This window comes from Cololabis saira, chromosome 12 (genome assembly GCF_033807715.1).
Source record: "Cololabis saira isolate AMF1-May2022 chromosome 12, fColSai1.1, whole genome shotgun sequence".
Lineage (NCBI taxonomy): Eukaryota > Metazoa > Chordata > Actinopteri > Beloniformes > Belonidae > Cololabis > Cololabis saira.
In genome coordinates, this window is record NC_084598.1 from 9699788 (window position 1) to 9727743 (window position 27956).

A 27956-nucleotide genomic window follows, 5' to 3' on the forward strand; every position below is an offset into this window, starting at 1 on the left:
TGCAAAACATAATATCACTGGGAATTACAAACACACACACACACACACACATACACACATGCACACATACACACACAGACAAAGTTGTGTTGTCTGAAACGTCTGTTTTCTTATTGTGTTCTTTTCGATCTTTTGTTTTCATGTGAGGTTGCTGTGATTCTGGTTTAGTAGTTGTGTTTTGCATGTCTGGGCCACCATGGTCCACCATGGGTTCTTATTTGGACCCCTTGTGCTTTAGGAGATGAAGAATCATGCTTAGGTTCACAGCACACATCCTGCACATGCAGTCTTTCTTGCAGACTGTACAGTATCGCACCTGAGCCGACTCTAGAAGGTGGCGTGATATTATCTCCGTTGCCGTATCATCAAGGCCTCATCGGTTTCTTCCTGTTCTCTGCATTTCTATGCATCTGGCTCTTCCAAAGGGGTGCATGCTAACCCATGGCCTCTCCGTGCTGCTTCTGCCGGTTGTAGCTTCTCTGTTTTCAGGAGAAAATGTTTTCCATTCCTGGGCCAATGAATGCCACCTTTGTCCCTTCATCCTCCATCTTGTGTGAGAAAGCCCCCCCCACCGCTGCACTCACCAAGCCTGCACAAACTTAACCTCTTCCCCCTCCACCTCACACAGGAAAAGAAACATACCGGGTCTGGGGCTTTGATTCAGACTCAGTAATCTGCAGGTCTGGATAAAGCCCTGGCTGAGAAGCCAGTTTTAGGACCTTTTTGGTATGAAAAGAAACGGTGACTGCCAACATGTGATTGCTGAAGTTATTAGGATTAATCAGACAAAGCCTCCACTTTGTGATCATGAATCAAATATTTAGTACCAACATACATCTTTGGACTTGAGAAGAGCCTGCCAGATAATGTGATAATGAACAAGGTGAGAGATACCTTTTAGTTTAAAAGGAAAATGAACCCTGGTTATGTTCTGTTAACTCTGAAGCGACAACATAAAACACTTTGATTTCATCAATTTTCAGTATAATTCAAACCCAAAAACCTTCTACAATGCCTGCTTGGTAATGATATGATACCGAAGCATGAAATAAGAATAGGACATAGAAAAAACCAATGCTTGTAGAGATTTAATGCATCGTTTAGTTCATCCTCTAAATTAAAGGATTAATTAAAGGGCCATTATGCCGGTGCCACCCAGGGTGGAAGGAATTCCTTACCGTCACTTAATTCAGTCTTACCCACTCAATGAAAAACACATGGACTTGCATTAATTTCCTAAAAACTTGACCAAACCAAATTATACCTGGATCTATTCGCTGGAACATATTGTAGAAGATAGTCTACAAAGTATCTGCAATGGCATTATAAAATGCCATGTGCCCATATTAATATGTATGTTGAAACTGTTCTGGTTCTCTGTACTTCCTTTTTTCCCCCTCCCTCTTCTTTCAATCAGTTTTATCAAAGTCAAGTCACTCTTGTCCTAATCTACAATTGAAAAACTTTTTTAGAGGGCCATTTCAAAGCAGTTGTTCTTTTATTTTTTTTGCCATTCTTATGCAGTTCTGCTGATGTGTTGCAGATTATCGTGCTTTTGAATGAACCAGTCCGACTAAGCTTCAGCTACTGCAAAGATGGCCTCACAATTGCTACTCTCTACTACTCAGTTACGGAGTCAAGTTCAAGGTCTGCTCAATGACTGTAAGGTACCCAGGTCCTCTGACTGTGAAACAACCCCAAATCATTCCTCCACACCTGTGCTTGACAGTGAGTGTGAGAAGTTCACCACACTCTTGAATACTTTCAACATGTGAGTAATCTTTCTATTTCTTTTCTGTATAACCCTTTCGAGATTGATATGCAGCAACAGTTGCTCCCCTCATAGCATTCCTTTCGTCTTTCCCTCTTAGCATTGTGTTAACACATTGAAAGGCTCCAGACTATTAAACTGTCAAAATATCGGATTTTCTAGAAGTTTACACAAATGCTGATGCAAGTGTCTGCAATTTCCCCTCTCAAATCCTGCAGCAGCAGTAGGGCTGCCATAGCATATAGTAGGGGTACTTTGCATTGCCCATGTGTTTTTTTTTTTATTCTCTTTTTTTGCATTTATTTTTGTTGAATTAATAATGTCACAGTGAAAAAAGTTAGTCGTTAGTCTTCAATAAATCAATCAATCAATCAATCATTTTATTTCAAACCAACAAAACCACAACTCTCGTACTACAAAACAAGAACAGAAAGTTACAGGACACCATTGAACAGAACAAACAACAATACCAACAACAGAAACTATAACAAAACAAAAAAAACAAACACTGTTTGAAAAGGGGATGGCAGAAGCAAAGCTTATTAATTTCCATCCCCCGCCAACACACATATAACAAAGACAACCATAACACAAAGTTACTCCCTTAAACCCCTCTTCCCCTCAATCATTTCATTTCTTTACATCAGTTTATCTCCCCTTCCCTTTTATACATTTCAAAGACTGCTTTTCTGTACTTGCTTTTAAATTGACTGACACTTTGACTAAGTTTAATTCCATCTTCTAAGCTGTTCCACAGAATAACCCCTCCAACAGAAACACACATACTTTTAAGAGTTGATCTTATACTTTGTTGTTGCAATTTAAGTTTTTCAATACCTTTTACAACCTTCCCTGTAATGAAATAATTTTTGAATTAAACTTGGAAGAAGATAGTTTTTAGCTTTATACATGATTAGTGCAGTTTTCAATTTTACCAAATCAAAAAATTTTCTTGTCTAAATATTTGTCAGACTAATGCCAAAATCCACTATAATCAGATCATTTTTTATCTATTTTTACACAAAAAACACAACATTAATAGACGCAGTGCTAATATTTGCACATGACTGCATCCACCGCTTTAGACTTTTGTGGTTCCTAGAATGTGAGTCCTACCTCAGAACCCATCAAATAAACTCCTCACTCCAGTTGTACCTGTGGCAAATGTATGAAAGTGGATTTCCTTCTTTCACAGTAACACAAGAACAGCAGAAGTAGATACAGAATGTTTTTTATCCCTTTATCCGCTTTGTTTTCAGGCATGCCACTTCTAGCTAAGCAGAAAGACCAGTAATGTAGCTGTTGATTTTTGTTGGACTGTTAAATAAATCCCCTTATTAAATGATTTTATGCATTTCTTTTTAAAACTGAAACAGTTATACCAGTCAGGGACAGTTTTGCGTCTCACAAGCATGTTCGTACTCTCCAAGCGAGTCCAGACTGCCCTCCCGTTGGCGGTTTGTGTTTGCAAAGAGGCCCACACAGCCACCCCTCTAATACGGCCACTGTGCCGAAACCTGGACACCCTGTAGACCCCTGGAGCCTCTGTGCACCCTTACAGTAGAGAGATCAGCTCCGCCATCACCACCCTCCTTCCGTCACCGCCATCTCCTCTCCTTCCCCAACCTTCAGACCAGCCCCGCTCCCCCCGCCGCCTCCCGTTTTTCATCCTCCAAGCTTCCACACCCTTCCTCATCCACCAACCCCCATCCTCACCACGCAGCTATCCCACTGCCCTGCCATCTCGCAGCATTCCGCGGGCCGTGCACACAGAGGTCTATTGTGTGTGCTGGGAGACGACAGAAAGCAGCATAGAGTCAGAGCACCACAGAAAAAGGATGTGTACAGCTGGACTGGACTCGGTGTCCATGCTGTACGCTGACACAAATCTTTCACTTAAGTTGCATAGACATTCAGTAACATTACTGTAACATTGTTTTATATAAAACTATCGTAATGCTGCTGTGGAGACTCCAGTTTTCCTCTCTGTTTGGTGGGTCGGCATTCCCAGCACCTGCCTGATGCTAAAAACTCAGGTCAATTGCTTCTTTTATTAGCTTTTTTAGATGATCAAATTTACCCCAAGTTGCAAAGCATAACCTGATCTCTTTCTTTAGATGACAAAGCAACCATGGCTTGACTTGACGGCACTTGTTTTAGCACAGAACTGCACTGTGGACTCTTACTTTCGTTAAAGGACCATGCTTATTGATTCAGCTGGGAAACTGAATTTCTTAAATGTTTTTCATTGCCATTTCTGTTTGTTTGTTACAATTGAAATGACAAGAAAAGAAAGTCAAAGACATTGATGGCCATTTTCCTCTGGAGTAACTATAATATCCTTATTTACGGCAATCAGCCCTCAGTTTCTTATAAAATGATTATTAATTATAACACAGTGCACAAAAGAGAAGATGAGGGGCCTCTTGGTGTTAAACGGTGTAATTAGAGCTGAAAGCGGATTAGTTTTCTGCTAACTAATTTCTGAAGTGTAATACCAGTCTATCAAACCTCCCACATTTTGTAGAGGTAAGATGGAGTTCTTTCAAAGGTCATGACCCAGGAGTTATTGTGCCTTTACTCATGACAAAGACCCCCTTTTAAACCCACTCAGCTATTGTTGAGGTACTAGATCAGAGATATTTCATCATGCTTTCAGCTCTACTTCACACTAGATGATACTGGCTTACATGTGCTTTTTATCCAGGATTGTTGCTATGAAGCTAAATAAATCCTCTCAGAACATTTGTACTGTAATGGGTAAATGCCATGCCTGCTGATTGGCCCACATTTAAAGGTTGTCTAAAGTTTGCAGATTAATCCATTATCCAAGAGACTGACTGAATGCTGAATTCGCACAGCCTGGGATTTTAAATGCAAGTGGAAAGTTTTCCTGGGTCTGACGAAAGAGCTTTTCCAAATGCATCCTGCAGGTAAAACATTTGCTAACTAGGACAGGAAATAAATACTAGTGTAGAGCCCTTGATTTTTAAAGTAATTGACCTACAACATTGTATAGCTCCTTCTATGGATACAATAATTGATCAGTTTTCAGAGTCAAATGAAATGTACGTTAAAAATCGTAATAAAATAATAGCCCGACACAGACAAGTGCAACATAACCCAGACTTGGGATCTCCTCATTATTAAGACAATGTCATGTAATGGACCCAGACTCTGAGCTGTGTTCTGCGGCCTGTGGCCGGCTTTTTAATGTAAAAGTGAAGGTGCATCTTTTTACCAGGCCAAGCGGGTCAAAGGAAGAAGGAGGGCTTTGGTGGAAAAAGAAAAAAGAAATCCCTAGATGCTGCTGGATTGAGGGGAGGGGGAGGAGGGTCAGGTTTCAGCCTTACAGGGGGTCTGGGGGAAGGACTGGCATTTTGGAATATACGAAGATCCATACAAGGCACAGTGGACATAAAACCGCGGTGCTTGCCCTGACGCGCTGGGTGCAGAGTGCCAGCTGGGGCCCCGCGTTGGATTCCACTTAGTTTTCGGAGGGTTTGACTGCATGGTGCCATAAGTCTCTGGAACACACTCTTAACACACCACCTGACTGAAGGCCTGGTTCTCCCGCATCCCTTCACTTCTCACCCAAGGTCCTGCATGTCTAATATTTAGACATGTTCAGCTTTGTGGATTCAAGGACTGTTCTGCTACTTGTAGCATCCCAAGTTGTTTTACTATCCCTGGTCAGATGTCAAGAGGACGACGATCGTAAGTCACACACCTATTTTTCTTTTTATTCCTAAAGCTCTGAATGTCATTACCAACATTTTTTTTCTCTGCCATTTCAAGATAATTTACCTGCAGTTCCAGGAGAATAGTGGAGACTAACTCAAATGTTGTTGATGTAATGTCAGTTGAATGACTGTGGCAGGTTTGGTGTTATTTTACATGTCACTTGTAATGTCAAACTCAGGCAACCTTTGAGATGTCTTGCCAAGGAAGCCTAGGCTTTTTTTCTCTGTGGGATAAGTAAGGCTGTCAAGGTGCATCTGTGTGGGATGGAGGACCAGGTCTGTCCTGACCTGAGTTCTGCTCTCAGCATCTTCTGCTGTGCCTCGTCCCACTGTAGTTCTCCTTTTATGTCAAAACAAAAATATAACTTCTGGATTACCTTTTATGTATTTTTTTTTAATTCATTTTTGCAGCAGGGACATTTATCCACTGTGGTGAAATGAAAAGTGTTTCAATGTTTAAACCTTGTTCACAGGGTTTGGCTGGTGCAGAATCAGGCTTTCCATGATGTAAAGTGACAGGGTCAGACTGTGCTTGACCCCAGACTGGAAGGCTCAAAGGGTAGCAGGAAGGGAGTAGAGCAGGGGACAGCGTGCACAGCAGGGAGCGCACAGATAACGGACATTTGGTCATATTTATAGCAATATTGCATTCCACTTCTTGTTTCTCCAAGTCTAAAAATTTAAATCTAGAGCAGTTTAATTAATTTTTTTTTCATTTACAAGTATCTAAACATATCTTCTAACACACTTTCACAAACAGTTAGACTGTATACAGTATTGAACAAGCCACCCATTCTTACTTTCCCAATATGTTTGCACTGGCACTTAACACGGGTCTGGGACCCAGATGGAGAGATTTAGAAGGACCCTATTACTTACTGTTTACTTACAGCAGCAGCTTGTCAATTAGGCACAGTATCCCTGTAAGAAAGGTTCATTCATAAGAGCCGCAGAGCCGTGCGGCAGGTCAAGCACGCTCAGCCAGGGCTGTGAAATACCTCAACACAACTGCAAACTGTGGCCCGTGTTGACATTGCTGCTGCTGGAAATGTCTCCTTATAAACATTTGGAGCATTTTCTTGCAGATCTCACGAGTTATAATTGGAACTAACAACTGATTTGTAGGTTTGGGTCAAAGCAGCACCTGTTCAGGTGTTGCTCTATCTCACTTTTTGAGGAACTTAGTATCATATTCAATCATCATTACCATTGTCTGTCAAAGTGAATTCCTTTTTATGCGCAGGTGCCGAGCTTTTAATTGTTTTGTTGGACGCAGATAAATTCTTGCTGCCTCATCTTTTTAAGCCCCTCCCCTGAACTTGCCAACCCCTCCTTCTCTGCTGTTACCCCCTTCCTACTTCCTCAACATCTCCTTATCCCCTCTTCCGCCCTGTGAGACAATAATATCTGTTATATCAACTCATCACTTTGTATATATAAACACCCCCCCCCTTTTTAACTTTGGCTTTATGATTCTCTCCTGAACCGACCTTTCTGTTTGCTCATCACTCCCATTCCTCCCCTGCACATCTGCCGCTCGCTCCCTGCTGCTCGCTGCAGAGGCAGCTGGCTGCATCCAGGATGACCAGCGCTATAACGATAAGGATGTGTGGAAGCCAGAGCCGTGCCGTATCTGTGTGTGTGACAGCGGAGCGGTTCTGTGTGATGAGATAATCTGCGAGGAGATCAAAGAGTGTGCCAACCCTATCATCCCATCTGGAGAGTGCTGTCCCATCTGCCCTGCTGATGCCAGTGCCCCCATTGGTTGTAATTTATTTATTCACACACCTATAAATAAATTACTCTCTGAGCTTGCATGTATATCCTTCCTTGCTAACACTTTTGAAAAGGGTGCACCCCCACTGGATCCAAATATTACTTATGATCAGGCCTTCAGAAACATTGTGTTGATGCTAATATTATAACTTGGGCTGTTCTGATTATAGTGTTATGATTTTAGATTAGATTCAGTCTTCACCTGATGTTGCCTGTTCTAAAGGGAACATGAGCAGCGTATTTACGGAGGCTCATTTATGGAGATTAGCAGCATTATCGGGATGGGATCAACCCTGATGAAAGCGTGACATTTGAAAGCGGAGATCTGCTGTCGAGTTCTCATCTGAACAAGCAAACTCACTCCTGCTAAGTTTAACCCAAAGCCAAGATGGAATCTATCTTTATCCTGAGCCACATCTCAATAATTAATGTGACCCATTTGGAGGTTTTCTTCTGCATTAAAGTTTTCCCCACAGTCTTTCTAACATTTTAGGAGAAGGCTGTAAGTTTCAGGTTCATGTACAGTAATCATGTTTAACGGTGTGAGGTGTTAGGAATATTTCTTTTTACATGACAGCTACAACTCCCTGATAATCTAATCAAGCTGGTGCTAAGTTGTTTAGAGAATATAATACACGTGTTTTTAAATTTAAATCAAAGTACAGGAACAGAATAACAAAAAAGAAAATGGTAGCTTAATGAAGGTGTCTTTGCTGACATCTCAGGAAAGGTTCTAGCCCATTCCAGTCCTCGAGGGCCATTCGTGTTTTATATGTTTCTTGCTTCAACACACCTGATTCAGGTGAATGTGTCACTAACAGAGTTGTGTAGAGCTTAGTGACAAGCTCATGGAGCTCCATCCCTCGAGGACCAGAATTTTCCAACCTTCTGTAAACCATGAGAGGAAAAAATATACATAAATATATATTTATATGCATATATATGTATATATTATATAACTAAAACTTGTGTGGCAGAAATTCGTTCTACAAAAGTTTCTTCGCGATGTAAGACACATGGTAGGAAAAAGAATCAAAAGTGCATGCATGGGTCGTTGTGCCATATTTTATTAAAAAGGTGCATCTTTTTGATGTCCAGTGGATATCACAAAGTTTCTTACTTTCATTGTTTGCATTAATCATTAGAGCTCAATCCTCCTCTCGTTGCCTCCACTCGCTTCTGCTTCTTCTCTTGCATCACTAATAAAGTCTGGATGGGTTTTCTGCCTCTGGGTTTGATGATTGGTATTTGATCTCTGTAGCATCTTCTGATTTTCATGTCGGTTTCCCTTCCAAAAGAATCGTAGACTAGATTTCAAATCTATTGCGTGTCCAAAAAATGTTTCATTTCAAGGTACCGCTTTTGATGACCTTGTCCTTCTTTTTCCCTCCTCCATCAATCTACAACATCAGAGACGTATGGTGCTCAGGTGAGGCAGTGGGTAATGGCAAACTTCTGATATGCATGTACATCAGGAGTAATTACTTTTCTATTCATTAAAGCATTAGATTTGATGTCAAACACCTCATTCAAATTATTTTTCTTACTAATCAGGGCCAGAAAGGAGAACCCGGAGATATTGCAGATGTAAGTATGAGTTTCAGTCGTACATGTTTATAGCGTGATAATAGATACTTCATTGTGGTGCTTAAAACTTGACTTTCATTAGAGATCTGTAAACTGACTAAAAAAACATCATTAATGAGGAAGTTTCAAAAGCAAACATTTTTATTACTGCGGCCTTTCATGCATGCTTAGTCAAAACACACACTTTTCACTTGCTTAGTTGATTAGAGGAACATTTTTCAGCTTTTCTAAATTAGCTTGAGTCATTAAGCAACATTTCTGCGGAAGTTTTAATAGCCTTTCCTGAAAACTGACTGCAAATGTTTCAGACAATTAAACGAGGGGAAAAAAAGCCCACATTCCAGGCACATAATGAACCCAATCAAATCCTCTTAGATCTTCTCAGCAGCTGACAGCATGTCAGGTGAACAAAGTCAGCCAAATTAGAGGTTAAGAGGCGGGAATGTTTTTTAGAAAAATCCATCTTGTCAAATGAAATTTCCTCTGATTTAGTTTGAGTTTCATGCCTTCCTGCTACAAAGATGGAGTATTCTGTAGCACAAAAAGGAAAGGGGGAGGGGGTGGGGATAAGACTCAATAAGAAAAATGTAAAGTCATCTAAAAGAGTTGCCACAGAAACCTGACAAAAACTTTTATCTTTATCTCTGTGCAGGTCGTAGGACCCAAGGGACCACTGGGCCCTATGGTAAACATCTGTCTACACTTACATTTAAAAAAGTTGTCAAACAACTTCACTCATTCTCTGATCAGGAGTTGAAATCATCATTTGAATGTTGCTGAAACAAATATGTGTGTTTGTGCAGGGCCCCCCAGGGGAGCAGGGACCACGTGGAGCAGTTGGTGCTAAAGGTGATAAGGTAAGAGGTGAAACAAAAATCCACTTCTGCCTCTAATCTACTTAGTGCATCACTCGGAAGATGCTGTCTGGGTCAAACAACCGCAGGATGTCTGTCAGTATAACCGGAACGACGGCTCATTACTGCTGAAATATGTTCATATTAAAACATAATGATGTCGCAGACCTCAGACTTCTGTTATGAATGCTTAAATGAAAGATTAGCCACTGGAATAAATAATAAACAAATAATAATGCAATAGCAGAATCATAGTATATTACAGAGGCTTGAGAATGAGTTCATCGTTCAATAGTTTCAGTAACTTGGAACAAACACCCCTCTTTCTTTTGCCCAGGGAAATGTTGGACCTCGAGGAAGAGACGGTGAGCCTGGCACCCCTGGAAACCCTGGACCTGCCGGCCCACCTGGACCCCCAGGACTCGGAGGGGTAAGCCCAAGGATGCAAATCTGCCTTTTACAGTCCAAACTGCACAATATAACCCTCACAGACAGCACAGTGATGAAATGTTTGAATGAACAAGAAAAATAAACATTCAGCTGTGTGACATGAAAAATGAATAGCTCACATTTAATCAACATGACTACATTTGACTTTACATCTCTTGTTTCTTCACTTACTAATAGAAATAAAAGGAGACTGATAATCAATGTTGCCTTGATACTCCAGCTTTCCTCTGTGAAAGGACAAAGAAGAAAACTATTGCTTGTTAGGTGAACAGACGGGTTATTACACTATGGCTGCACTGACCATTGAAACAGAAACATGATAGATTCAGAGAGCATTTTGTCCATTTTCATCTTCTGCCTTGGTAACCAAGCATCACTCAAATCGGTATTTAAGACTCATTTATAACTGATAGATGCATCACTCTTATTCTTATTCTCTGTGTTTTGTGTGTTCACAGAACTTTGCTGCTCAGATGGCTGGAGGTTTTGATGAGAAGGCTGGAGGAGCTCAGATGGGTGTCATGCAGGGACCCATGGTAAGTACTAGTGGGCACAGTGCGTGGGACAAGCGTAATGAAGCTGTACATTTCTCAAAATGAAGAAGCTTAATCTGTTATTAAATAAAACAGCGGATGTTCAGCCGTTCATGCTGTCCAGAAAAGCCCATGAAATATAAGCACTGCCTTAGAAAGATGGGGGAGACACTGCCCCCTAGTGGGGGATTCAACTCCAACACAGTCCACTAGTTTATAAAATACAATTACAGTACAATTATTTATTGTCACTATACAGGATACAACGTAATTGGTAATTGTAGGATTGTATTATCATCATAGTATTATATCACAAGGGTTGAGCAGAAATTCCAGATAACAGCAGTGCGTTTGATGCTGTATTGAACTGTGTGATAAGAGCCTTATCAGGCTATAAAACATGTTATCGTGCAAATGTCCTCATAAATAGAGACTGGAAGGGCTGTAAACACTGCACTTGTTTGTCTCACTGGGTTTTTTGTGGTTCATCTGCACTGAATTTACAGATTTTTTTGCAAAATGTGAAAAAATGAATGATGGTATATTGACACTGTTACCTTGTTGTGTGTCACTGCAGGGTCCCATGGGTCCCCGTGGTCCCCCTGGGCCCACCGGTGCTCCTGTAAGTACATTCATTACATATCATGTGACCTGACTTTATTATCAAGCTGATATTGATTTCTAGAGATTTGAAGAAATGATCAACATCCACTAAATCAGCGAGTCCCTAATTCTTTGCTTTCCATTCGTACCAACAGGGGCCACAGGGTTTCCAGGGCGGCCCTGGAGAGCCCGGGGAGTCAGGTCCATCTGTGAGTATCAACATCAACACCACAAAGTAGTGTCTCACAGACCGTTGTCAGTCTGTCACATTTTATTAAATATTTAGCAACAAAAAAAAAGAAGAAAAAAATGTTTGGTAGTTACAACATTGTGTTTTTTTCAGTTTTGTTCAGTTTTCCTTTGCTTTGTGACAGGGACCAATGGGACCTCGTGGACCATCAGGACCTTCTGGAAAACCAGGAAGCGATGTAAGTATTAACTCTGCACCTACACTTACAGTTATGAACACAAATTGATGATAAGTCCCATGGCCAAACCCTGTTTTTTATGCTTTTATTTTCAAAAAATATTAATATTTTAATTTATTTCTTTTTGTTTTTGGCTGCTCTTACCTGATCTAATGTTGCAGCATTTATCCAAACTGTCATGTATTTTTCGTCATAAGCGTCCTGTACCACCAGAGGGCACTATTTGTTGCTGATGATCTCAGCAGCACCGACAGCATATATGCAGCAAATAATTAACACTACAGTGAAGTTACACTGCTTCAGCATCTAAACGTCATACTCCCCGTTTGTTTCCAGGGCGAATCTGGAAAGCCTGGCAAAGCTGGTGAGCGTGGACCTGCAGGGCCTCAGGTGAGAAAACACCCATCCTTCAGGAACTGACTGATTCATTTGTTTCTTCCTCATTTCAGGACTGCCATACAGTCCAGAGGATGAAAACACAAACATTGTGAATAAATAAAACTGTGTGTGTTTATTTTCAGGGAGCTCGTGGATTCCCTGGAACTCCTGGACTTCCTGGAATCAAAGGACACAGAGTGAGTGTTACAGCCTTCATGCTTGAAGGAGCAGGCGGGAGAAGCAGCTGATCAGCCCCTGAACTGCAGCTGTAGCTGCTGCTGCTGTTCTGATGTGATCTCTATGACTTGTAGGGTCATCCTGGTCTGGATGGAGCTAAAGGAGAGACTGGCGCCGCAGGAGCCAAGGTACAGTCATGCATCTCTTTTATTTTTTTATTTCTATTTTTATTGTTTATTGATTTTTTTTTTCCCTCACATCTTTTAATTTTTTCTGGTCTCTTTGCCTTTCAGGGTGAGGGTGGTTCTGCTGGAGAAAACGGTTCACCTGGACCCATGGTGAGTCTTATTTATCCGGTCTTCCATATCACTCTTAGCGCTGCAGAATAAAAATACAATAACTGTATTTTTCTGTCTAGCTTTTGCATATGAAAAAAAAGATGTAAATGTAAATTGTAATTGTTGCAAGGCACTGACGGTATCTCCTTCCACAGGGCCCACGTGGTCTGCCCGGCGAGAGAGGTCGTCCTGGAGCTGCCGGATCTGCTGTGAGAAACCTTTTTTATCTGCTTCTAGCAAAGAGCAAAAGCATGTTTTTAGTTTGCTGCTCCTGAGAGTTAAAATCCGTAAGAAGGGCTTGTTATTATGCTGCATGAAACTGACTACCCTGTCCTTGCTCTCTTCAGGGTGCCCGTGGAAATGATGGATTGCCCGGTCCTGCTGGTCCACCTGTACGTATCATTACCATTTTTTTTCATCAATATCCTCCATTTTTTTTCTTTAAAATTCTGCCTTTAGTGTATGAAAATATAGTCTGACCTGATGGCTTGTGGTTCTTCCATAGGGGCCAGTCGGTCCTGCTGGAGCTCCCGGTTTCCCAGGATCCCCAGGAGCCAAGGTTTGTACTGAGACCTTGTCTCATTATCAAAGTGAACATTAAAAAACACAAATATGAAAACACTGTTTCATATTAAAGACAACCGGTTCATATTCAGCTGAAGGATTTGGTGGGACAAATGCTACAGAAGAGAAATCTCTTGTGTTCTTTCAGGGAGAAGCTGGCCCTACTGGTGCTCGAGGAGCTGAAGGACAGCAGGGACCCCGTGGAGAGGCTGGCACCCCAGGATCTCCTGGACCTGCTGGAGCATCCGTGTGTTGCTCATTACTTATTCTAATTATCCCAACTGCAATTCAGCCCCAAATGTACAGACTGTATTTGTATTTCTCAGTAATGTAATGCCTCTTCTCCTGGGTCTGTGCAGGGTAACCCCGGTACTGATGGTATTCCTGGAGCCAAAGGATCCGCTGTAAGCACACTTTCTTTATTAATGCCTTTATTCTGTGTGTATATTGTATAAAATTAATAATAATCTTTGGCATTACTCTAACATTATGTGTCTCTATATAGGGAGCTTCTGGAATTGCTGGTGCTCCTGGATTCCCCGGCCCCCGCGGGCCACCTGGACCACAGGGAGCAACTGGACCTCTCGGGCCCAAAGGACAGTCTGTAAGTTGTCTGGGGAGGATCCGACACTGTTTGGCACGTCCATGCTTGCCCAAGTTGTGATTATTTATTGTGACGGCTGTCTTATTTCCTTTCTTTTAGGGAGACCCCGGTCTTCCTGGATTCAAAGGTGAAGCCGGACCCAAAGGAGAGCTTGTGAGTTCCTCTGTTTTGAGCCAATTTGGAGGATTTGTGGAGCATGTTTGCAGTAAAGGCTGGGTGGTATTTGTTAGTGGGAGTAAATTTACTGAAGTATCTTAATTTTCCCAGGGTCCTGTTGGTCTTCAAGGTCCCAATGGGCCTGCTGGAGAAGAGGGAAAGAGGGGGGCGAGAGGAGAGCCCGGAGCTGCTGGACCACTTGGACCTCCAGGAGAGAGAGTAAGTTATTTTGATGTGAAAGTTAACAGTACGGACACAGGTGTTATCCAGAATACATTTCAATACACTGCTCTGTTCTGTTTTTCTTCCTAGGGAGCTCCTGGTAACCGTGGTTTCCCTGGTCAGGATGGTCTGGCTGGAGCTAAGGTGAGTGCCGCTCAAACGTGCTGATTTCGGCTCTATGACACCATAAACCTAACAAGCGTTTCTGCAGCTGCGACACTGCAGCACAACACAAACAATACTTTAAGCAGCTGATTGTTGAGTAGCTGATTCAAAGTTTTTCTCCTATCCTCCTTTAGGGTGCTCCTGGGGACCGTGGTGTCCCTGGTGCAGGCGGGCCTAAAGGTGCTACAGGAGACCCAGGACGCACAGGAGAGTCTGGTCTTCCCGGAGCCAGAGTGAGTCCTACGCTTTTTTTAATCATTAACTCTCCAGAAACAGTCATTCATAGTGGTCTTGAAGGATCATTAGTGAGACTGGTTTGAGGGGACAACCTCTAATTTGTTTGCTGTCAAGATCTGTGCAAAGTTTTTAAATAATGTTCACAATTTCTAATGTGCATCTTTTGCAGGGTCTTACCGGTCGCCCTGGAGATGCTGGTCCTCAAGGCAAAGTTGGACCTACTGTGAGTAAAATACTCCACAAATTCAGCATGCATAACAATTCATACATAGAGATTCAAGATATATCAAGCAAAACCATTTATAACATGTTTAAAAAGTAAGTTAAATGTGGGTTACAGAGCTACGTCTAATTAATCTTTGTGATAAATCTTTAATGTGATTAATCTTTCAAATGGGAAATCACACATTAACATGCAAAAAGCACAGTGAAAAGGACTTGGTGCTCGTTTAAGCTACTATTCCCAGTTTTGTATAAGCTACATTGACTAGAACAAGACAGTTCACGTTCTCCTGTTGGCCAGCAGGTCTGGCATTCAACCTCCAGCACAAACCAGCATTTAGACTCAGAAATATAGTCGTGGTAACGGTTTAGAGGTTTCATCCACCAGACTGACGCCTGCTGACTCTGGATTTCTGCACAGATTTTTCATGTTTATTTGTGCCTCTGACAGGGTGCTGGTGGTGAGGACGGTCGCCCCGGCCCACCCGGCCCCCAGGGAGCACGTGGACAGCCTGGAGTGATGGGATTCCCAGGACCAAAGGGAGCTAATGTACGTGTGTGTGTGTGTGTGTGTGTGTGTGTGTGTGTTACAACAGAATAAGAGCTCTTCACTATTACAACGCACAAGTCTAAAAAACTGTATGGATTTAAAAGTCTGTATTGTTAAGATTGGTTAAAAATGAAAGCTAAAGGTTATTTTTCTGCAACAGGGTGAAGCTGGAAAGTCAGGAGAGAAGGGACTTGTGGGCCGCCCTGGTCTGAGAGTGAGTACATTTCTTTGCCACAGATACTTCACCCTTCACCCAGCTTGACAAATGAACATTTTTCATTTCCAGATCACTTTAAATAATGTAAGCACTCTTCTCTGAACAGGGTCTGTCTGGAAAGGATGGTGAGACTGGTTCTGCTGGACCTCCTGGCCCTTCCGTGAGTATATCAGTACCGGTACTACTACACATGGTGAGCTGACAGTATGCTCGACTGATGGTATATGTTTGGATTCAGGGACCTGCCGGAGAGAGAGGAGAGCAAGGACAGCCTGGACCTTCTGGCTTCCAAGTGAGTTTATATTTTCTTCAAATCTGTCCGTAAAACTAAAATGTACGTTAGAAAAGCCTTTACTCAAAGCTCAAATAGCAGCAGGTATCAAAACTGGCTTATATTAAAGATAAAACAGAGGCGTACTTTTTGTCCTCAGTGTTCTTGTCAGTCACTTCAGAATATTCAGGAAAACTGCAGGCAGAGGTTGAATGTGTATGTACAGCTATGATGTCACTAACTCCTCCACTGCTGTTGCTCAGGGTCTGCCTGGACCCTCTGGATCCCCCGGAGAGGGTGGAAAACCTGGAGATATGGTAAGGGTTCATTTTGTCTATCTGATTTTTTGCAGGTTTGTCTTTGTCTATGTCTTGAGAAACTATATTCATCACATGCACAGAGAGACCAACATTTCTGATATAATGCCTCAAATTTCTAGTACTGCAACAAAATCTGGTAGATGATGCTGATATGTGAAGCGACTATGCCAAAAGGCTAGAATAATTGTGAGGAAGTAGAAAACAAATAAGAAATAAAACATTAATTTAAGCAGGAAATATCAAAAAGATAATTGTGAAAAATGATCTGCAGCAACAAATGGATCTGAAGGCTCCATTTGTTGCTACAGAATAAGCTGTGAACTGTGGTAACTTGTGTCTGTGTGTTTGCAGGGTGTTCCTGGAGAAGGTGGAGCTCCTGGTGCTGCTGGACCCAGGGTGAGTTCCCAAAGTGCACATGCATACGCAGTTCAAACTTACTTTGCTGGGCTTATACGTCTGAATTGAGCGGCTGCTGTCATTCTCTCTTTCACCTACTGATTCACTGTGTCAATGCACCCTGCAGGGAGAGCGTGGTTTCCCTGGTGAGAGGGGTGGTGGAGGACCCCAGGGTCTGCAAGGCCCCCGCGGACTTCCTGGAACAGCTGGAAGTGATGGACCCAAGGTGAGAAGATTCTTCAACCATCTCAAATTATCACCAACTTTCTTACCAGATATTAAATATCCACTTTCTGACAATGTAGCACTACCGCTATGTGTGTTGTAACTATTCATGCTTTAAATGTAGCTTCAAACAATGCACAGACAAGTCTATGTCTATAGATTTAAATCGATAAACGTGCCATCAGAATCAGAATCAGCTTTATTGGCTAAGTTTGAGAATGCCTGACAAGGAATTTGACTCCAGTTATTTCACTCACTGTACCCAGATTTAAAAAGTAGCAAACAGTAAATAAACAGATGTGGCACTTATTAACATATATACAATTAAAAAAGGGTGGGATTTTGATATCTGTGCCAAGGGCATCGACTTTCTGGAGCATCCGCTGGTTGCCTGGCAACCTCACAGTGACTCCAGAAGTTGCTGCTTCCTGCTAAGACATATCTGTCTCATCCCAAATCAGCCCCTTGCGTTTGCGGTTTTAGATTAAATCTAGTTTTATCGGGGGATTGCGCTATCTTTAAACAGAGCCAGGCCAGCTGTTTACCCATGTTGCCAGTTCTTGTGTTAAACTAAGCTAATGGGCTCATACAGTATCTACTATGAAGCCACAACGGTGTCATTAAAGTGACACTAAGTAAAGTAAATGCATTTTCTCCAAATGCATTTGAAATAAACCCACAAGGAGCAGTGAAGTCGAAGCTTTTCCTTTTGCATTCATTAACCGGAGAGCACGCAGAGCAAGGATCTGCAGCTTTGGCTAACCCCACAATCAAATGCATATTTAAGAAGTATGCTATCTTAAGTCAATTCCCTCTTAGTTAGCCAATCATAATGACTCTAGGGAACACTTAGAAACAACCTTTTTTACTGTGAGTAGCTGTAGAATATCCACAGATAGATATTTGAACAGCTTGTATGGTAAAACAGCATCATCCTGCTAAAGCTTAGAGGCTAAAAATAAAGTGATTAGACAGCCTGCAACCCCTGATATCTATAAGTGAATGTTTTAGCTACTGTGTGTGTTTAGTCTCAGTGTTTAGCAAACAAAAAGTCCCAGTTAGGTGAAATTGGAATTGGAAACATTACTAGGACATGTTTAAAGAGTTCCATATATATTTTTTTTTAATTACTGCAGCTGCCAAACTCATTGTGACTGTTTTTACTAGGGCGCTATTGGACCAGCCGGTTCTGCCGGATCCCAGGGACCCCCCGGTCTGCAGGGCATGCCCGGAGAGAGAGGAGCCGGTGGCATCTCAGGACCCAAGGGAGACAGAGTGAGTGACACATTGTTGTATAAATTAGTATTATGGTCTTCTAGTTTGACATCATGGCGGACTTCATGAGTGAAGGTGTAACTGATACTTTCACAGGAGATCAGCGTCTATTGTGATACAAAACAATAGTAAAATGAATAAGTAATAATAATAACTGTGTTTTAGGTCATAATTGAAACCCATCCTTCTTTTTATCCTACAGGGTGACAATGGCCAGAAGGGACCTGAGGGAGCTCCTGGAAAGGATGGTTCAAGAGTAAGTTAATAGAGACCTGGGTCTCTTCTTTTGGGAAGTCTGCCTTTGCATCTTTGTTCTCTTGAATGTGTTTCCTCTTCTGTCTAATTCATGCTCTCCTCTTCATCAGGGTTTGACCGGTCCTATAGGTCCTCCTGGCCCATCTGGACCCAACGGCGCCAAGGTAAATATAGTGAACTTACCTCAGTGTTCATATTTTAGATTAGCGATTAAACTGCATTTTACTAACGGCGCTTCTATCCTGCAGGGTGAGAATGGACCCATCGGCCCCAGTGGTGCCCCCGGCGTTCGCGGTGCTCCTGTAAGTACTTTCTCTCTCTCTCTCTTCTACTTTCTCTTCTGCACAACATGGGTCAGACACCAGTGAACACCTGTTTCTGTCTTAGAGAGTAAAACGCTATACTTTCACAAGCTCTCATTAGTTTAGTTTACTCCTGATAGTGTAATGTTGTTACTTTCAGATAAAAAAATGAATTTTTATACATTTTTACTTATATTACCCAGATAAAATGATTTATTTCTATTTAAAGTTAAGTGTCTCTTTTTATTGGAACTGTTATCTTGTTGTCTTTTTTTAATTCAAAGTCACTCTTAAACTTTTTCTGATCAAAAACATGAATCTAACTGTCTGTTCTCTTGCAGGGCGACCGCGGTGAGCTCGGTCCTCCTGGTCCCGCTGGCTTTGCTGGACCTCCTGTAAGTCACATCACTGCTTCTGCTTTATCTGAAACAGTTAGGAGCCCCCAGTTGACATGTTGCCAATATAACGGTTCTGTTTGATATATTTAGGGCTCAGATGGTCAGCCTGGTACCAAGGGAGAGCTGGGTGAGTCCGGACAGAAGGGAGAAGGTGGTTCCCCTGGACCTCAGGGACCGTCCGGGGCTCCTGGACCTTCGGTGGGTATTAGACCTGGATCTGACTTCATGACATTGGATGTATCTTGTTAAAATCAGAGAAATAAACACATTACAAGGTGTTCTTAGGTTGATTGACATATGACATGAATATCGTTGTTCCTCTTCTTTAGGGCCCTACTGGTGTATCTGGACCTAAAGGAGCACGTGGTGCTCAGGGAGCTCCTGTGAGTAACGCATCATATGCACATAACATTTTATACCACAAACTGTTAATGCAGTTATCAGTTAACTGAGTGATCCTACAAGAGGGCAATAATACATCATTTATGTGAGAAAAGGGGAGCATAAAGCTGAAATCTTGTTTAGAAATCTGTACAGTGACAAGAAAATAATCACAGTCATAAAACCTCAAAAACACTTGCTGCATGTCGTCATTAACAGGGTCAAACAGGGCTGTATGAATCAGTCACGGTACCACACGCACTTGTCTTCAGGTCATTTACAGTTTCTTCGAGTTAATTTACAGAGGTTAGATCAGAATTGGGTTGCATTCGATTCCAAACAAAAGGTGCAGTATCCCTACGATACACACCTTCAACCCCCGTCTCCCCAATACAGGAAGGGCCTCAGGACTGACTGTAAAATCCTGTAGCAGAGAAAGTGACAAAGACTTCCCATATGTTTTTTAAGGATGTAAATCTGCATGTCAGATAGAAGCACTAGGGTCTGTGGGTGATCAACTCAGAGCAATTAATCCCAACATACAATGAGCAGCAGTATGTTGGGGCTTTGAAACTTTTCAAGAGCCTTAGTGCTCAACACTAAGCACATTGTAGCAAATTAAAGCGTTGCAAGAAAAGAGAAATGTATACGATGTTTATATCATCAACTATATAGAAACATATTTGCCACTGGAACTTCTCTTATGTTGCAGCAGAAGGATCGTTGTCGCTTGATTTTGAAGTAAGCCCCACTTTAAAGATTGGGTCCTGGTGTTTTTCCAAATGCCAGAAAAAAACAATACAAATATTTACAACAAAGGCAGCATTATTCATTGAAGGAGGAGATGAAAGAATACATGAGTACGGCATAACGCTAAGATGATGCTTGAGCCTCAGTGGCAGATTGTGATTTGAGATTTCTGTAAAAGAGATCAGAGAGACTTTGTTTCCTCTTAATCTTCCACTGTTCAAAACAAGAACTGCAATCATCAGATCAATAGGACGTTCCAGTAAAATGAATCAGAGCCATGAACAGGTGATTAGGAATATTATCTGAGCAGAATATAGACATTGATCAAAGCTGTCAACCAGATGGATAAAGAATAACTTCAATTCAGAAATCAAGCAAATATCCAGCCTGTGTAAGAATAAAATAGAATTAAATAAAGAATAGATAAATAACTCCTGACCACATGGTGCATGTCGTCACGGTTTGCTCTTCCAGGTCCACGTCAGCAACATCTAGGTATGTCACATAAATATATAAATGGGATCCAGCCATCATCAATAATAGAAGCAGAACTCTGCAATCAGCTCTGGGCTGTTCTCAGAGCAGAGAAAGCCTTTTCAAAGCAGACGCTTCGACTTTTCATGGGAAGAAAAGCTCAGTGGACAAGTTAGTCGCGATGGTGTTGCACTGAGAAGAAAGAACTGTACGAGCATCCTGAAATTGAAGCAACCAAACAGGAACCCATCATACTTAGACTTGTTGTTTTTGTGTCAAATCTTTATCAGTAACAAAAAACATTAACATCAAGAGCTTTCATTTGAATTGTACAGTAATTTCATAGTGTGGTATCAGTGTAAGGGTTTTGTTAGATCACTGCCAAAAAAACACCTTAGTGACACATAACAACAGTTATTTCAAAGTCATTTGAGGGCTGTCGTTGTGAAATTATTTTCCCATTCACTGTCGTTAATCAGTGTTGTATGTATTGGAACAACTTAGTTTAATTTAATTTATTTTATTTAATAAGGACAATGCAGGTTTACATGTGATCACATTCACTCATTACAAACAAGCCAATGTGACTGATGTTCTGCATACAGAGATTATAGCTATTGCTAGTTTCCATCTCCTGTCTAGTTAGGCTTTTAGTAAAAGAAAACGAAAGAAAGGAGAAAAAGAATACAAAAATACATTCAATTTTCAACATGCAACTTACAATTTGCCGGCCTTCAACAGTGCAGAGAAAGCTCCTCACCCAGGGTTAACTGACCTCCCCTTCTCCTTGACAGGGTGCGACAGGCTTCCCTGGTGCTGCTGGCAGAGTTGGATCTCCTGGTCCTAATGTGAGTAACTGATCAATAACAGACTAGAAGGAAACAAGTGGGTTTTTAATTCATAGCCTTTCCTCCATTATGTATTAAAACTCTGTTTTTCTATCCCAGGGTAACCCTGGCGCGGGTGGTCCTGCGGGTGCTGCTGGTAAAGATGGACCCAAGGGTGTCCGTGGTGACGCCGGCCCCCCAGGGCGACAGGGCGACCCCGGGCTGCGTGGACCCGGTGGTCTTCAGGGAGAGAAGGGAGAGGCTGGAGAGGATGGGCCTCCTGTGAGTTTCACATTCCTACCTTTTTTAAGAACCCAGTAACATCCTGGGTCAAGCATCAGTCTGATTTGCAGTGAAAGTACCACAACCTCAGCTCAGATCAGTCAGGTGCAGCAAAACGAGAGCATTTCTTGATTCAGTCCTGCATGTGTCGTCTCCCTAGGGTGCTGACGGGCCTTCAGGTCCCCAAGGTCTGGCTGGATCTCGTGGTATTGTGGGTCTGCCCGGTCAGCGTGGAGAGAGAGGCTTCGCTGGCCTTCCTGGACCTTCTGTGAGTCATTTTGTCTGCACATGATTTAGGCTCTTTTTGGCCTCGTATGAGCTGTCTGAAAGCCTGATAGGCACCAGAACGACCCATTTAAAATGCTTCTCAACTTTTTTTTTTTTTTTTAAACACAGTTTATGTCAAACAAGCTCTCATGAAACTTCTTTTTTTTCCAACAATATCTTTATTTGTTTTTCAAAATCATTCCAATGACACAAAAATAAGAGTGCTCTTACATAAAATGAAACATCAAGGGCCGCTGAATTATGTTCCAGCAATCGAATCATATTTCTTACAACTCGGATATTTATAAGATATCATAAAGCAACACTCAATTTAGGTTTAAATGAGAAAAGGAAAGAGAAAAAGAAAGAAAAAAAGAAAGAAATAAAACCCCAAACAAAACAAAAAAGTAACAAAAATCAAAACAACAAAGGTATTTCACCGTTGTGCTTAATTCAGAAATATAAACTCATATATACAATTCACACAATAAAGAAATCAAGTATCAAAAGAAAGTAAATGATTTAAGAACACTGCAGAGGATCATTAGTAGCTACGACTCATCCGCCCAACTCCCCAGACCCCAGTCCACACTCTCCATAAATTCCATAAAAGGACCCCAAATGTTTTGAAACAATGATAGTTTACCCTTTATAATATAAGTGATCTTTTTCTCATGAAACTTTTAGTTTCTTTTTTTTACAGATTTACATTCAATGTACTCTGGTTTATATCTAAATAGAGTACAAACTGTTATATATTAATTAAAACAGATGGTTATTCAGTGTAATGAGAGTATTGTGTGTGTTTGTAGGGAGAGCCTGGTAAACAGGGAGCATCTGGTGGAGCTGGCGACCGTGGACCTCCTGGACCTGTCGGGCCCCCTGGACTCAGTGGACCTTCTGGCGAGCCCGGGAGAGAGGTCAGAGCTAAACGACAATAATGACCAATCATCCATATTCATAAACCCGCCGCCAATTTATTCAAATGTACGCCATATGGTGAAACATATGTTCCTGTATCTCAGGGTACACCTGGATCAGACGGACCTCCTGGTCGGGACGGATCGGTCGGGATCAAGGTGAGACATCTCACCTGCAAAACCTTCAAACATGTTGGACACGAGTGTTTCTGATCTGCGGATTCTGGCAGAAAAACTGATGTGTTTCCTGCTTCGTGGCTTTATGTTCTCCTTTAGGGAGAGCGTGGAAACACAGGTCCTGCTGGCGCCCCGGGAGCTCCTGGCCCCCCTGGTGGCCCCGGATCCGTAGGACCTCTGGGCAAGCAGGGAGACAGAGGAGAGTCTGTAAGTAGCACGTCCCCACCTACGGTCCCCTGGAACAGTGTTAGGCATTGGTTCTTTTTCCTTGACAATCCACCTGCACTCGTCCTGTCTTTATCCAGGGTGCTCAAGGACCTTCAGGACCCCCGGGATCAGCTGGTGCTAGAGGAATGGCTGTAAGTACCTTTGTATCTGACTGTAACATTAGTAATAGCTTTTATTAGAGGAATTTACAAAAAAAAATGATTAAAGTACAAAACATATAGTGCCCTGAATTTGAAAACATGGCAAATCTTTACTCCAGGGACCCCAAGGACCACGTGGAGACAAGGGAGAGTCTGGTGAAACCGGAGAGAGGGGACAGAAGGGACACCGTGGCTTCACCGGTCTGCAGGGTCTCCCCGGACCCCCTGTAAGAGATGAAATAGTTAATTCTTCAAGTGACACTTCTTATATCGACTGTCTGCCTTCTAATCTGTCACCGTCCTTGTCTTGACAGGGTCCCGCTGGAGATTCTGGAACTTCCGGGCCTGCAGGACCAAGCGGCGCTAAGGTGAGGAAACGGAGAGAGAGAGATAGAGAGAGAGAGAAGAAAATCTCTCTAAGCAAATCCATCAAGCAGCTTTTAACCCCCAATACGAGGGGCGATAATGAAGTGCATAGGTCAGTCTTTTTGTAATTGTCCAATCACCTGATGAAGATGGCAGGAAATGGGCTGCCGCTTTTAATCACCCACCGCTGCGATAAGATGGGCAGCTGCGGCGTTTTCTAATTACTCTCTGTGAGGAAAAGTGTAAGAGTGACAGGGAGATGGTCATTTGTGAAAGCCGCCTTGATGAGATCAAAAAATGGCCTAAAACATCTATTCTCAATTAGTTTGGCAGTGGGGATGATAAGAAAAATCAAGGGAAACGTTACCATGAAAATAATCTTTATGCATACCGAAGAAAGGCTCTGAAATGAACAGAGTTCTGGAGAATTTAAATGGCTGTATCAGATATTCTTATCTTCCACATTACAGACATTATTATAACCCCTGTAAGACCCAGTGGCTCAGTTTTGTCTTCTGTGGGGGCCGGGGCCCCCCATGGATGTTTGGGCAGTACACAGATGACAAGTTTTTTTGAAGATATATTTAAATTCTTAAACTTTAATTTTGTTGGTCAATCAATGAAGCAGTTTCCACTTAACAACTGAGACTCTCCTCGTTTCTGTAGGGACCACCTGGACCCACTGGACCTGCTGGCAAAGATGGATCTAACGGACAGTCTGGCCCCATCGGACCTCCTGGACCTCGTGGACGCTCTGGAGAAAGTGGTCCTGCTGTATGTGATAAAAACCACAAAAAACAGCGTCCAAGTCTGCTCATTTTTTAATGTCAGCACAGTCTAATGTCCTGTTTTTGCCCTGGTTAAGGGTCCCCCTGGTAACGCTGGACCCCCTGGTCCCCCCGGCCCACCGGGCCCCGGCATCGACATGTCCGCCTTCGCCGGCCTGGGCCAGACGGAGAAGTCCACCGACCCTCTGAGGTACATGAGGGCGGACGAGGCCTCCAGCTCCCTCAGGCAGCACGACGTCGAGGTGGATTCCACCTTGAAGTCACTCAACACCCAGATCGAGAACCTGCGCAGTCCTGATGGTTCCCAGAAGAATCCTGCTCGCACCTGCAGAGACCTGAAGCTGTGTCATCCCGAGTGGAAGAGCGGTAGGTGGAGCAAACGTCAGGCTCTGATCAGCCTCTGCAAAAACTCAAAATCTTACCAGGAATATTTGTCTTATTTCTAGTTAAAATGTCTCATTTTTAGTCAAAAAACAAGAGTCATCACCAGAAAAATAACTTGTTGTTTCAAGTAAATTTTCACTTGAAATAAGTAGAAAATGAGAATGATTTATCTTCTCATTACAAGCAAAAAAATCTTGTTCCACTGGGAGATTTTTCTACTTATTTCAAGTGAAAATCTACTTGAAACAGGTGAAAATTGTCAAATAAGTTATTTTTCCAGTGAGTCTTGTTTTAAGTGTAATGAGATTTTGTTTGACTAAAAATTAGACATTTTAACTAGAAATAAGACAAATATTCTTGTTAAGATTTTGAGTTTTTGCATAGTCAACAACTTCAAACAACGAAACGAGCAAACCATGAAAAAGAAATCAGTCAAATGAAGGAAGAAAAAGATTTTATGTTCTCCTGTGTTTCCTTTCCTTCAGTTCTTAACAGTTCTTAAATGTTTGATCACACTTTCATTCACTGATACTTTGGCTCATACCGGACCTTGAAAACAGACGTACTTGCTCTCATAACAGGAAGATTCGACATGTAATGCATTTAAACATCAGGCCTTTCTCCTGAATGACAACTACTCTCCTCTCTTCAGATGACTACTGGGTGGATCCCAACCTGGGCAGCGTGAGTGACGCCATGAAGGCATTCTGCAACATGGAGACCGGTGAGACCTGCGTCTATCCCAGCATCCCCAAAGTACCAAAGAAGAACTGGTGGACCAGCAAGAGCAAGGAGCAGAAAAGGATCTGGTTCGGAGAAACGATGAACGGAGGATTCCACGTGAGTTCATTACAACAATCTGAATTAGAATCATGCCTTTGCATCGACGTTGAGTAGATGAACGTGGATCTGATCACATCCGCTCTCTGACTCCACAGTTCAGCTACGCCGAGGACGGCCCCGCCGCCAACGCCGCCAGCATCCAGCTCAACTTCTTGAGGCTTCTGTCCACCGAAGCCTCCCAGAACATCACTTATCACTGCAAAAACAGCATCGCCTACATGGACCAGGCCACAGGAAACCTGAAGAAGGGCGTGATTCTGCAGGGCTCCAACGAAGTGGAGATCCGTCCAGAAGGCAACAGTCGCTTCACTTACAGCGTGTTGGAGGATGGCTGCAAGGTGGGTGCAAAAAAAAAAAAACAACCAAGAAGAAAAATGTCTTCCTTTTTTGCACTGAATGGTTGTATTTACACATTTCTTTGCTCTTGCCCAACAGAGACATACAGGCCGGTGGGGCAAGACCGTCATCGAGTACAAAACACAGAAAACCTCCCGTCTGCCAATCGTGGACATCGCTCCTACAGATATCGGAGGAGAGGATCAGGAGTTCGGAGTGGATGTAGGCGCAGTCTGCTTCTTGTAAAGTGGAGTGTTACAATGGCTCCCCTTCCCCCCCAAAAAAAACAAAATGCAGGAAAAAAAATAAACTCAACCATGAAGCATTACACACACTTCCAATAAAGAAGACTGGAAATTAAAAAAAAAAAAAAAAGAAAATTGATACTTTTTTTTCTCACAACGAAGTGCTCTCCAAGTTGTAGCTCCTGGATGTTAGCACTGAAGGGCACCGGCAATATCTGTACACCACACCAGCATCCTCTGTCAACCCACTTCCTGAGATCCAGTCATGTTTCCCGTGGCCCACTGTTGACGGGAATGAGCCCGAGCCATGAGGAAGAGGGACCAAGCCAACAAAGTTATGGAGAAAACAGAAACATGGCTCGATGTCACTTATTTATTGTCTAACCTGAGTGGGCAGAGTTTAGATAGGACTGGACGGGTTTCACTTTTGTATGTAACACAAGCCCCCTTTCCACTACAGAACAGCCGCACAACCTCTGTCCCAGTCCTACGACACCTCCCTCCCCGCCTCCCTCTCGATACGGCGTTTTCAATCAGTGTAGAACGAAAAAAAAAAAAAAAGAAATAAGAACGATTCTCAGCCAGTAAAATTCATCCGGGTGATCCAGACCCGTCCATCACCAAAGCAAATGCTTTTACTGTGTATTATAAACCCTTGGTTCTGTTGTTGTAAAAGTCTGTGTTTATAAACAACCAGATGGTTTTATATATATATTTCCACATTATGTGTGTACATGTGTCTATATGCACACCAACACTTTTTTGGAAAGTGAGGTTTACATCTGGGATGTGAGTTTTAATATCCCGTACCCCTCAACTGCCCATCAGAAGAAGACCCAGCTCTCGTTATAAGATACAAAAAAAGACAAGGAGGTTAGAAATAATTTGAGGGGAAATTTGTTTCGCTTTTTCCTCGCAGTCATCCAGATTGTTTAAAGCTACCTCACGGTGAAAAACAAACTGAAAATGAGTTCCAATGTGAGCTGACCAGATAGATCTGGGGCTGACAGCCATCTCTGCTTTGGGTTGCTCTCTCCTCAGAAGGTGCTACGAGACCCCCCCCCCCCCCCCCCCCCTTCAGTCCGCCCTCTCCCCAACGCCCCGCCCGCGCCACCTATCCTTAAATCCCACTAGCTTCACACCACACACTCACACTCCACCCTGGAGCAGGGGGGCAGTCGGGGTAAGACGGGGCAGACGGGCCACTTGGAGGCTCCTCTGGACCCTGCCAGCTAAACGAGAGACTCCAAGGACAGTCGCTCCAACACCACCAGGGTGGCTTGTTTCTGTGTGTGTGAGGGCGTGTACATTTTTTTTGAATTTATTTGATGATCTTTTTTTTTTGGATTTATTTTTTTTTTATTTTATTTTGTTGCACCTCTAATTGATGTAAATTGGAAAATAAAAGGAAAAACTAATTCAAATGAAGTGGATTTTTTAATTGAGTTTGGAGCTGAAAGCGGAACCGGTGTGGGAATGTAATTCTAGTCAACGAAAGCATTCATGTGTGATTAAGAGTTTGTTTTTAAAA

At 42.5% G+C, this 27956-nt stretch overlaps 1 protein-coding gene across 2 annotated transcripts; it reads left to right on the forward strand.

Annotated features, from left to right (window-relative positions):
• The first annotated feature begins 5173 nt into the window (after window positions 1-5173).
• Window positions 5174-27849, forward strand: col2a1a (collagen, type II, alpha 1a). 2 transcript variants are annotated; one of them, XM_061735402.1, is made up of 54 exons: window positions 5174-5488; window positions 7075-7278; window positions 8703-8719; window positions 8845-8877; window positions 9530-9562; window positions 9681-9734; window positions 10069-10161; window positions 10640-10717; window positions 11292-11336; window positions 11473-11526; window positions 11692-11745; window positions 12082-12135; window positions 12267-12320; window positions 12435-12488; window positions 12594-12638; window positions 12794-12847; window positions 12986-13030; window positions 13144-13197; window positions 13351-13449; window positions 13562-13606; window positions 13708-13806; window positions 13906-13959; window positions 14074-14181; window positions 14275-14328; window positions 14484-14582; window positions 14756-14809; window positions 15260-15358; window positions 15519-15572; window positions 15682-15735; window positions 15814-15867; window positions 16110-16163; window positions 16518-16562; window positions 16690-16788; window positions 17955-18062; window positions 18265-18318; window positions 18428-18481; window positions 18566-18619; window positions 18961-19014; window positions 19108-19215; window positions 19347-19400; window positions 21417-21470; window positions 21570-21731; window positions 21892-21999; window positions 22811-22918; window positions 23024-23077; window positions 23195-23302; window positions 23401-23454; window positions 23583-23690; window positions 23778-23831; window positions 24496-24603; window positions 24695-24983; window positions 25654-25841; window positions 25940-26182; window positions 26280-27849. In XM_061735402.1, exons 1-54 carry the CDS (start codon window positions 5395-5397, stop codon window positions 26424-26426), a joined length of 4461 nt encoding a protein of 1486 aa, XP_061591386.1. In that variant the 5' UTR covers window positions 5174-5394; the 3' UTR covers window positions 26427-27849. The 2 variants fall into 2 exon arrangements, with proteins under 2 accessions (XP_061591386.1, XP_061591387.1); XM_061735403.1 differs by lacking the exon at window positions 7075-7278.
• The last annotated feature ends 107 nt before the right edge of the window (window positions 27850-27956 follow it).